At 34.7% G+C, this 11503-nt stretch overlaps 2 protein-coding genes across 4 annotated transcripts; both read right to left on the reverse strand.

Moving 5' to 3' along the window:
* Positions 1 to 2900: 2900 nt before the first annotated feature.
* On the reverse strand, positions 2901 to 4401 carry LOC112506590. The gene is made up of 4 exons (XM_025110744.1): positions 3944 to 4401; positions 3653 to 3841; positions 3518 to 3569; positions 2901 to 3321 (listed from the first exon to the last, which is right to left on the reverse strand). Exons 1-4 carry the CDS (start codon positions 4330 to 4332, stop codon positions 3229 to 3231), a joined length of 723 nt encoding a protein of 240 aa, XP_024966512.1. The 5' UTR covers positions 4333 to 4401; the 3' UTR covers positions 2901 to 3228.
* Positions 4402 to 4875: 474 nt separating this feature from the next.
* On the reverse strand, positions 4876 to 11296 carry LOC112506589 (SWR1-complex protein 4). 3 transcript variants are annotated; one of them, XM_025110743.1, is made up of 16 exons: positions 11036 to 11296; positions 10877 to 10966; positions 10535 to 10600; positions 10388 to 10447; positions 10002 to 10058; positions 8105 to 8234; positions 7915 to 7982; positions 7691 to 7783; positions 7542 to 7589; positions 6950 to 7123; positions 6564 to 6674; positions 5816 to 5911; positions 5556 to 5624; positions 5392 to 5428; positions 5230 to 5273; positions 4876 to 5144 (listed from the first exon to the last, which is right to left on the reverse strand). In XM_025110743.1, exons 1-16 carry the CDS (start codon positions 11147 to 11149, stop codon positions 5070 to 5072), a joined length of 1332 nt encoding a protein of 443 aa, XP_024966511.1. In that variant the 5' UTR covers positions 11150 to 11296; the 3' UTR covers positions 4876 to 5069. The 3 variants fall into 3 exon arrangements, with proteins under 3 accessions (XP_024966511.1, XP_024966510.1, XP_024966509.1); XM_025110742.1 differs by having other exon boundaries at positions 5392 to 5443; XM_025110741.1 differs by having other exon boundaries at positions 5392 to 5452.
* Between the last annotated feature and the right edge of the window lie 207 nt (positions 11297 to 11503).

An 11503-nucleotide genomic window follows, 5' to 3' on the forward strand; every position in this document is an offset into this window, starting at 1 on the left:
TTTATTTTTTCAAGTTTTAATCCTCCTCCTTTATTTATTTATTTATTTATTATTTTCTTTGTTGGTTTTGAAGTAAAATGACCTGAGAGATGAAACTAATCCAAGCATCGGGTGGAGTGGGGGGATTATGGATCAACATTTAATATTTGAATCATTAATTTATACAAGCATCTGAGTTAAACTCTTAAAAATCATATTTGATGTATCAAGTAATGTTTAATAATACATGTGTTAAATGATAAGTATGTCATCGTCTAAAGTATATGATGATAATGATAAAGATAAAACTTAGACACAGTGATAAATATATCAAAGTTAATACTTAATCAGGAATGGATATAAGAACGACAAACTGTGCCCTTGCATTTCTATAAAGAAGACAAGTTCTGGATTTTCAATCATAGTTGTATATGTTGATGATATGAACATAATAGGTACTTTTGATGAAATAAGACATACTACAAGCCATTTAAAATCTGAATTTGAGATGAAAGATATTGGGAAAACTCGGTTTTGTCTAGGTATAGAACTACTACATCGAGCTTGTGGAATCCTTATCCACCAGTCCCCTTGTATCCAAAAAAAATGCTCATGCGATTTAATATGGATAAAACACATCCGACCAGCACTCCCATGATCGATCGAAGCTTGGATATAAGGAAAGATCTATTTCATCCAAAGGATGATGACGAAGAGGTGTTGGGAGCTGAAATTCCCTATCTAAGTGCAATAGACGCATTATTGTACTTAGCACAATGTACTCGACCAGATATTGCATTATCAGTGAACTTGTTAGCTAGATTTAGTTCAGCGCCAATGCAACGTCATTGAAATGGTATCAAGAATATATTTCTATACCTAAAAGGAACCATCGACATGGGCTTATTCTTTCCCTACAAAGAGAAAAATGAGGTTACAATACATGTTAAATATATTAACAAAGAAAGCGTTATCCCCTATAGTGAAACCCTAAATGATATATTAGTAGGTTTTCCTGACGATGGGTATCTCTCTGACCCATATAAAGGTCGTTTTCAGACAAGATATGTTTTTACAATTGGGAACACGACGATTTATTGGAAATCTATCAAGCAAACCCTTGTAGCTACCTCCTCTAACCATTCAGAGATTATTGCTCTACATGATACGATTCGAGAATGTATATGGCTAAGGTCTGTCATTGAACATTTAGTGGTTTAAGTTCAACCACTCAAAATCCCACATGCATATATGAAGATAACGCAACTTGTATTGAACAAATGAAAGTGGGGTATATCAAGGGAGATAATACAAAACATATCTCGCCTAAGTTTTTCTATAATCAGTAACAACAGACTCTCCTTAAGATTTAATTGAATCAAATAAGGTCTGAGGAGAATGTGACTGATTTGTTTATCAAATCACTACCTAAGGTCGCATTTGAGAAACATGTGGAAAGCATTGGAATGTTGGAGGCTTTCTAAACTCCTATGATTAACATACGTATCAGGGGGAGTAGTAGACGAAAGAGGGATCTACAATACATATGATATTGGTATGTTGTGCTCTTTTCTTCATCCAAGGTTTTATTTTTCTCAATGGGTGTTGTTCCTTGTTGTAAGGTTTTAGTGAGGCAACCGTTTAAATACCATATTGTTTTCTGTACTCATATGATTATTGTAGCAATATGAGGGAACACTAGACTAAAGAAATATTCTATAAACAGGTGCATTGTACTCTTTCCTTCGTGCTATTTTTATTTTTTTCCATTGGATTTTTATTTTGACTTAAGGTTTTAACGAGGCAACAATAGTGTACCATCACTAATTTGACTTGACACAAGGGGGAGTGTTGAAGGATAAATGTGTCATCTTCTAAAGTATATGACGATAATAATAAAGATAAAGATAAAGATAAAGCTTAGAGATAGAGATATATAGAGATAGTGATAAACATATTAGAGTTAGATTACTATTATGTATCGTATGATTATCTCTTTGTAACTTATCCCTATTTAAAGGGCTTATGATTAATGAGAATAAAACTGATTTCTCGATTCTCTATATTATTTGATTTACAACAACATATTACTTATAATTCAAGATTACAAGTAAATGATGCATGAGTAATATGTTTGAATTCATATAACTAACTGATAAACATAATCAAATACACGATAATCATCTTATTTTTAATATAAAGAATCTGAAATATTATTTGAATAATAATTGAGTTTGAACAGAATACTTTATTATTATTTATTTTTATTAAAAAACATTATATTATTAAACCTAAAATAAGATATTTGATTATTAAACCTAAATTAAATTATAGTAAGAAAATAGAACTAAAAATTATATTTATAAAAAAATATTACATTAAATCTAAATAAAATTATATTAAAAATTGAACTAAAAAGCTATTAAAAAAAGGATAATTTTTAAATTATCAATTTGATACTAATATTGATATATTCTTTTCAAAATTTTATGGAGTCTTCAGGTTTATATTTTATTAAAATAGAAAATGTTGGAACTTATGAGTTTTATCTACAATTTTGTGTCTTGTATGTATCCCACATAGGTGGATGAGAGAAGTGAAAATATGTTAATAAGTACCATTCCACTCAAATGTTTGTAAGTCTTTAGAAGGGAATTGATGGATGATTAATTTGGTTTATATTATAATATATTAATTAATCAAAGACTTAGCAATAAGCACTTTGCGTCCTAAGAAAATAATATCGTCATTAATTCTGTTAATAGTAGTTAATGGCAGTTATTTCTGGAGGGAAAAAGTAATCATTGTGTTGATTACTTTTTGGCAGTTGACTTTCCAAACGATGTGTTCATTCATGAAGAGTCATGTTGGTTCGTTTTAACTACTATATAAGGGTGCATATGGTTGTCTCAATAACATAACAAAATTTGATGCACTTTCAATACATACAAAATGCAAACGCTTGATGTTCATGTGAACTTTGTGTACACTGCATAAAGTTCTGTTATTTGAGGTTGAATTCTGGGAAGAAATTAGTCTCGAACCACCGGCGTAAATAGTGGGGGCTAATATTCTTTAAGGATAGTGATTATCACGTCCTCAATTCAGTTTATATTATTAGAGAAAATCTGCCATATTCTAACAGAAAAACATTATCGTTTTCTCAAAAACCATATTATAAAATCGAGGGAGATTAGTAATAGATGGAAAGGTTAATGAATTTACAATACAGGAGTTGAGACGTTTGAATCATGTTGAAATATTCTTGTTGAGCCAGCGTGATAATGCAATCAAGAATGGCGTGTAGGCAAAATAACAAGTTATAGTCCAACTTACGCATCCCTGCAGGATCACATAAAACAACAATATTAAACATAAGCAAATAAAAGCTCTCTCTCTCTCTGTATGTATATATATATATATATATATATATATATATATATAAAATAACTAGTAGGAGGAGTAGTAGTAGTAGTAGTGTGCCTGCAAATTAATGCATAAGGTAACAGTTTATTGTTGACCCATAATAATACGGTACCTGGCCCATGATCTGGATGTTTGGGTGGGGATAATACCATAGATGGAACAATCTAAAAACAACAACTTAACCATTATCAGCAGCTGATTGATTCTATTGTTAGTTGAAAGCAGTAAGAATGAATTAATTACTTACTTCATTATAGGAATCTCAGCAAGTGGGCAGGCAATACCAACAAGGCAAGCCAATGCAAACCCAACCCTACTCCTGTCAAACGCTAACCACACCAATTCAGCACATCCAAACAGTATGTAGGCTTCCACATCGTCTTCAACTCCAGCTTTATATAGTTCAGCACTCAAGTCAATGAACACCACCAACGCTCTATCATCATTATCATGAGACAATGATGCTTATTATTATAAGACAAGGTTAGGTTACTACTTACTACTAGGTATGTACATGTAATGTAGCAAAGATGCTTACAAGAGGGAAGCAAGGACTTTCCCCAAACCATTCTCAGGAGGAGGCCTCGACTTTTGATCCAGAAAAAGTTGCAGCAAACCAACGGTGGCGTAAAACAATCCAAGCAAGGGAGGAACCCAGATGTTGGTGTGGAGAGGACCGATATCTATGGACCCATTCTCATAAACCACAAGATTCACCCTCGAGTGGATGCCGTCGATAAGAGGACCCACAAGGAAACCGCACCCGAAGAGGCAGACAGAAACGGACGGCCATATGCTTTTCTGGTTGTGACAGCAGGACACAAATGGCTTCCGAGTGTGGGTGTGGATGTGGATGGGATTCATAGGATGGAGTCTGAATCTGAACCTGGTAGAGGAGCCAACCAAGAGATTCATGGTCGCCGCCATCTACTAATTATTACCTTAATTGGTTGGGGATGGAAATGGATATAAGCTGCTTTTGTGGCCATATACTAGAATTAGTTATTGATTCTATTATTATATTTATAATAATAATAATAATAAATAGACCCATTCCAAATGAATGGATGGAGATATTTATAAAAGTAGGTAATTTAGCAAGCACACGTGGATAGATGTTATCAACATCAAACATAATTTCATTTTAATAAAATTAATACCATGAGTGATTGCATTTGCATCCATTCAGTAGAACAAACAAACAAACACAACAATTAGCAATTAGCAATTACCAAAACATTCTTACATCCAATCCTCAAAACCACCAACTTAACTTCTTGTATGTACAATATATATATATATATATATATATATATATGTATATCTATCCATCCTATTTCTCATTTCACAACCCAATCTCCTTCCCTTGTTTAATAATTATAAACCAGATAAACACTGCTTGCTTCCTCATTATGGACATTTTTGCATCATCTACACTTTGACTTCATTAACTGAGTTTGCAATAAGCTGTCAAAATCAATCCCATAAGTATTATGCTAGCGGGATTATTGGTTATAAGCAGTATAGTCAAAACACTTCAATTACAACATCCCTACATATAGCTTAACAAGAAGAGTAACCAACCAAAAGACATGCTTTTGCATCGAGTGCTTATTTTTTTTCTTAAACAGCAACTCGTCCAGATGTCCATTTCACCTGCCATATTAACTGTCTGTAGCCTTCAACTTTCGCGGTCTTTTAGACTGAGCTGGTGAGGATGGAGCTTCTCTTCCAGGTCCCTTTAAACCAAACAATATACCGTTATAAATAGCAGAACAGCCAAAAGAATTACATAGGTAAATAACAAGTGAGCATGCTGCATACCTTGCGTTTCTGGTCCCTTTTGCCAACCCTTTCTGCTGACATTGCTGGAAAGTAAATGGAGATTAACTCTTAGCACTCATCCTTGAAAGCCCAAGGATTACAACAGAACCAAAAAAAAAAAAACATGAAACTACAACTAAAAATCCAAGCAAAGTATATTACCTCCAAAGCTTACTGAGTCAGGAATGAATGTTCGGTCCTGATCCATGCCACGCTGTAAACGCTGTCAGGTAACACCAAAAGAAACCATATCGAAACATATGATATAGACAGAACGTATGTGCACTAAAAATATTTCATATTTGTCTTTTAAAGGGCTTAGTGACCTTTGGTGTGTCTGGTGTTTCAGTATATGAACTTTCACGATAAGATGAACCTTCCTCCTTATTTTGCAACTGAAAAAGAAATAAACGGAAACTTGTAAAAGATGGTCATGCCCAAGAGTGATAACCTTAAATGGCGTTGCCATGAAATAGTAAGAAAAAGAAGATAACCACTTACAGCTTGTAAGAAAAACTAATTTAGTAAGTCAAAAGGATGATGGACAGAGACTAATTGAACAGATGAATATAAAATAAAACAATACCAATTTCTGAAGATTTAGAAGAGTCAATATCTCTTTTCGCAATTCCAAATGCTCTGCACAAACAGCTTTAGTAGGGACCTTGGGTTTCAAATTCACCTGTTGAAATTGCAACAAGTGTAGTTTACTGTAATAAGTTTACTATGTTCAGAGGCAGTCAAGAAAGGTAACTCTTCTCACTTCCATACCCTTGCTAAGAAAGAAAAATCACTACTCTACACAAAAATAATGGCAAGTAGAACATTATACCACCTCAAGTCATATTTGCCACAAATTAGTTAGCATGTACATTAATCATAGACTTTTAGGCATCAGTAACCCATATGGTTGCTACAATGAAGAATCAATATTGACGTAAATATAGTACATTAAAAAAACCGTGAAGCAAGGGACGTGTATGAAAAAATCATCTGATAGACTGATGTCATACACCCCGGTCCCTGGCCAGATACTAAGGAATTCTCCCACATGATAAATAAAATTACATGATGGAAATGTATGTTTATTCAGTTTAGCTTGCAAGGCATACACTACAAAACATCTGACATTAACAGCAGCACAGAATATCCTATATCAATTTAAAATCAGAAAATTACACAAAGAATTGAAACCATGCCCGATTCCTCGAAGAGTATTCATGAGAGATAATATATTAGCAAGATAATAAACACCGATTCAGAGATATGCCAAGCATGTGTCTTGTAATAAAAAAAATCTAGCATCCATGAATGTATAGAGAATAGTAGGAAACCTTAAGCTCTTGTAAGAATTGTTCAACACGCTTAATAGTTCGCAATCCTGCAGATGAGCTTGCAGCTTGCACCATTTGATCCAGTGCGTAAGTTCTCAAGTACACCCGAAGCTTCAAACAAGATAACTCAGTAAGAAATGTTTTCCTCCAAGATGATCACTTTCAATGTACAAACAATTTGCCTATAACCACCGACATTTTCTAAAGTAGCAATAGTGTGGCTGATTGGTGAAAGGTGTTTGATTAAAAAAGATGGAAAATAAGGAACATGACCGGACAACCATTTACAGTTCAAGCTTATTGGCATAATGTACAATAGATATATAGGAGCAATGCAAAATAAAGAAGACAGGAAAGGGATTTAAAAATACAGAGACTTGCTATACCATGCGAAGGGAAGCTGCTGCAGCAGCAGCATTATCTGCCATTGACATCAAAGGTGCAACACCCGCAGAAACCTGCATATTAGAAGGTGATGCAGTATCAACAGGAGCAGTAGTCTTTTCCACGCCTTCAGGGCTAATACTTGATGTTACAGGCAACTCTGCATCCTGAGCAGCCTGAAAAACAAAAAATAAGGCACATAACAGCAGGAAGCTTAATCGTTGCATAAGATGTTAGAAGACATGAATTCATATGTTCACATAATCCATGTTACAACAGGTTCACATAATTGCTAAAATCCTGAAAACAATACAATGATAGAACAAAGAAGGCGGTGCCAGTGTTGTGGTGTGATTTAGGCGTCAATTAAGGGTTTTATCTCGGTGCCAGTGTTGTGACTCGGACTTAGATTTTTTGTATTTTCTTTCATGCTTCAGTTGCAGTAAGTGGCATGTTAGCCAATCCATCTATCGGTATTGGCCTTTTCATAGCAATCCACTTTGCCTCTCAAAAATGAGGTTAATAGAGATGTGCATGTGTCTAGAGAAAAAGATGGCAAGTAAAGGCAGAGTAGGAATCCAGTATGAAACTTGCCTTTGCAGCCATACGAGACTCAGATATTTTTTTAGCTTCAGAAAGAACCTAAAAGCAAAAAATTAACAAAAACAAAAATCAATTTTCGTATGAATATTAGAGAAAAAAAAAAGAAATCCTTGATTATTTGAAGGGGAAAATTGTAGAACCTCGGCATCTTTACGCTCTTGGTGCTTTGTCTGAGAGAGGACCATAGACAATGCACGCTTGCGCTCAATCTCTTGAGAGATATTATATGGTTCCTACATCAAAAAAGAAATCTTGCACATGATTTAAATTGAAAGGTCTAAAAGCTACATGACAATCTTTTTAAATAAGTTGTAAGAAAATATAGTATAGAAAAATAATGCTACACATGTAAGAGAGAGCATACCTTAACCAGGGGGTGACCCGAAACATCAGCAGGAGATGGAGCCCTCGCAATCAATATTGCACGAGAAACTGCAGATTGCATGGATACAACAAGGAAAACAAACAAAATTCTATTAATGATAATTTATCCATTCGTGGGTTCTAATAATGGAACTGATATCAGATATTTGAAGACAAGAGAATTAAATTACCACTATAGAAGCGATTCTTCAGTTCCTCCACTGATCGAGATGATGAAAATCTATCAGCAATTACAACAAAGCGAAGATCAAATCGTTCACACAGATCAAATAGTTGATCCGTCTCTTCTTTGGTCCATGCCTGGCATAGACAATATAAGATTGCTAAAAAAGAAATCAAGACGACATCATAAAAAATGGAAACACCAAGAAGGCTATAATCCATAAAAGCATGAAGCTGTAAATTCCAGCAGGGATAAATTAGGAATATTCATTGTCAGAAAGAAGAGAAGATGTAATCATTGAAAAAGGGTGAAGAGGCAACATCTCCACATACCCTTTCTCTCACCCAAATGGCCAAGATATAAGATATAAGTAACACCAAGATTGAAAGAGGGTTGCAATACACGGTGAAACACAGAGCATTAACCATCTGTCCCTGCTGAAAAGTAAATCAAAGAAATTTTATTTGGTCCCCACCAATACAGACCCTCAAATGCATCGGTGAAGAGAGCGGTGCTTGTAACCTGAGGGGAGAGTAGTCAAAACTAACAATTGGAGGTTAAGGTTTTGGGGAGAACACAAATGGGATTAACTGCTTGGGATATAGCAAGCCTATGTTATAAACGAGAGCAAGTAAGAACAAAATTTATCAAAAAAATGCATGGTTTAAGTTGCAGATTCATTGAACTTTTAGAAAGAGTGTGATCAGTGTGGCAAAGGATTAATTTTTACCAACTAAAAGTATGGTTTCCTATGTATGTATAAAGCAAAATAACACGTATACATTTCTTGCCTTGAAAGGATGCAAGTCTCTAAACAGAGAAAAAACAAAATGAAGTTGTTCATGCTGTTTTTCAAAGTAGGATGATGAAATTTTTTGAGAGTAGGAGCAAATCGTTTAACATCACTCAAATAGTGAAGGCTATAAACATCAATGTCATTGTAGTGGCCTATATCTATCCTGAATATCTAGTGACAATGGAAAAAGCTTTTCATTGAACAATTTCCATTTCAGATGCAGTCAAAAGGAAAACGTGAAAGCGCAATGATGACTGTCTATTCTTCTACGTGTAATGAGAAGCGTTCTTGACTTCTAATCTCCTCCACCTATAGCTTAACCATGTATAGTCTCTCCACCTTTCTGTCTCTCCTCTGGTGTCCTCACCATCCTCTCTCCTCTTGTCTCTATTGGCCTCTAATCTTCTCCACCCCTCTCTCCCTCTCAAAGGCCGGCCCCTTATACATAATTGGTGATTTCTCTCTCAACTGTGTCGCCTTAACGAACCCAAAGTTGCATAAATCATAGGAACAGCTTTAGCCAAACCATGAACACAGCAGTAACATCATTGCCAGAAGTGGAGAAACGGTACAATATCACCCTGGCCAATCTACTATACATTTGGTTCACATTAACTAGCTTGGGATTGGAAATACTTCTGTAGTTGTTGCATGTTGGGTAGTCATGCTGAGAAGACAGGAATGATCACCACAACCATATAACCTACCTTTTTAAACTAAAGCACCAAGACAAAGAACTGAGAGAAAAAGACATGAAACATCATATATCAAACTGAAAACCTGTAGCGATTGTTTTACCGGATAAAAACTATAAAACCCACAGTTCACACTTCTCATTTCAGCGGCAAATAAATACCTAAGACAAACTATTTCATCAAGATTCTCCTAGGCATCCACATAGAATACCACAAATTCAACTATAAATCATATTTCAAACAAAATTAAACATGGTAAAAGGTGATACTCACTTATGACATATATAAATATATGTCAATACTAGTAATAAAGTACAATTAGTTTTTCCAGCTCCTTATTGGTCACAAGATGCCAAGAACAAAAATATAAAATGATCTATAAACAGTATCTGACAAGATAATTTTATACTCACTGGATCCGTAAGATGCTTCTCATACTCCTCATCTGTGTACTTGACCACATCAACAGACTGAATTTCATGTAAAAGCAACATGTCAATAAATGAAAGGTAAGGAGACGGATATTAAAGCTAATGTACAGTGAGGAGCAATCATCAAAACATATATCTTAATTCTGCAATCCATGCAACATACTTCTGTTATGGTATCTCCACAATTACAACCACCAGTAACAACAATATTGTTGATAATCACAAGAATGAGAAAAAGAAAGGCTCTCATGCATACAAAAAATAAACTATTACAACACAGATTGCTGAATTCTATGGCTGAACTTGAACGATTATCTTGCAAACCAAACTGTTAGGAAAGGGAGAAATAATCATCCATTGGCATGTACCTTGTTGTACTTTGCAAAGGAATAATCTCCTGTTGGTGGAGTTCCATTTACAACTCTGACCTAAAAAAAGTTTAAATAAGACATTTTACGAATATCTCCAACTAATAATCCAGATTTTAGATTATGAAAAGGTTCAAAAAAATATACCCAATGGTAAAGCTGCAAGTTATCTTTCCGGGCAGAGTTTGTGAAAGCAAGCCATTCCCATGTTATCTGAAGAAAAAGTCTCAAAATTGTCAACAAGTAAAACATGCGAACCCACATGTAACAGTTCCGATAAATACTACAAGGTAAACCCGGAGAAGTACAAAAAACAAAGCCATGGTAAACGGATGTCGATTGCAAGAAAAGATGCATATACTAGAACAGCCTAGTTTGGTTCTAAGAAGCATCAAAACAAGGTCCAACAAACTTACAGCCATAGCAGCAGAATGTAGTTAAACAAGTTGGGAGAAAAATTAGAAAGAAAGAAAAAGGTGATAAGCCAACCTTCTCATTCTCAGGTTGATGACGCTTTTTCAACTGATTGACATCAACGGAAGGCATAAGAGGCGGCACGCCACCTGTAAGGGCATAAACCTGACACCAAAAATGCTTTAAAAAAATCTCAAGAAACAAAAGAGATTATGTTGGTGGCAGAGTGCAAACCTCACGCGAAATGCCATCGGGTTTCCTCTGAGAATCTTTCTGGGGTCTGGATTTCTTTTCCTGGGGTATAGGCAATGAAATCTTTGGTAGTCCTAAAATGTCCTTGGCATCCATTATGAAAGCTAGGGTTTTAACGTCAGCTACACAGACGGATCCTCTGAAAGGGGAAGAGATGGAACTGAAATCGGAATCAAAGGATTAGGGTTGGAAGAGATTTGACGGGAGGGGAGGGAGCTTCCAAAACAAATTGTTTGATATGTTACATGAATATGAATTAATTTTGGATTTTGTAAAATATTTGGTTTTTGAAATGGAATTATATTATTTCTACAGTGAAAATTATTAAAGTATTTATAATCATTTGGTTTTTTTATTGTCACTTCAACAAATATAAAAACCTCATTTTTCAGTTTCTTTTTTAATTTATAAATTTAATATGTATATATATCATAACACTTCGGATCATAT

The sequence above is a fragment of the Cynara cardunculus genome (genome assembly GCF_001531365.2).
Source record: "Cynara cardunculus var. scolymus isolate 2C chromosome LG 2, CcrdV1, whole genome shotgun sequence".
NCBI classification, from domain to species: domain Eukaryota; kingdom Viridiplantae; phylum Streptophyta; class Magnoliopsida; order Asterales; family Asteraceae; genus Cynara; species Cynara cardunculus.

Excerpts from the sequence above, each read along its gene's own strand:
- LOC112506590 (XM_025110744.1), bottom strand. The coding sequence starts at position 4,332 with ATGGCGGCGACCATGAATCTCTTGGTTGGCTCCTCTACCAGGTTCAGA. Across the intron at positions 3,570-3,652 it reads GCTGAGATTCCTATAATGAA|ATTGTTCCATCTATGGTATT; the intron begins GTAAGTAATTAA and ends TGTTGTTTTTAG. Across the intron at positions 3,322-3,517 it reads ACATCCAGATCATGGGCCAG|GGATGCGTAAGTTGGACTAT; the intron begins GTACCGTATTAT and ends GTGATCCTGCAG.
- LOC112506589 (XM_025110741.1), bottom strand. The coding sequence starts at position 11,149 with ATGGATGCCAAGGACATTTTAGGACTACCAAAGATTTCATTGCCTATA. Across the intron at positions 10,601-10,876 it reads ATCAACCTGAGAATGAGAAG|ATAACATGGGAATGGCTTGC; the intron begins GTTGGCTTATCA and ends CTTTTTCTTCAG. Across the intron at positions 7,124-7,541 it reads AGTCTCGTATGGCTGCAAAG|GCTGCTCAGGATGCAGAGTT; the intron begins GCAAGTTTCATA and ends TTTGTTTTTCAG.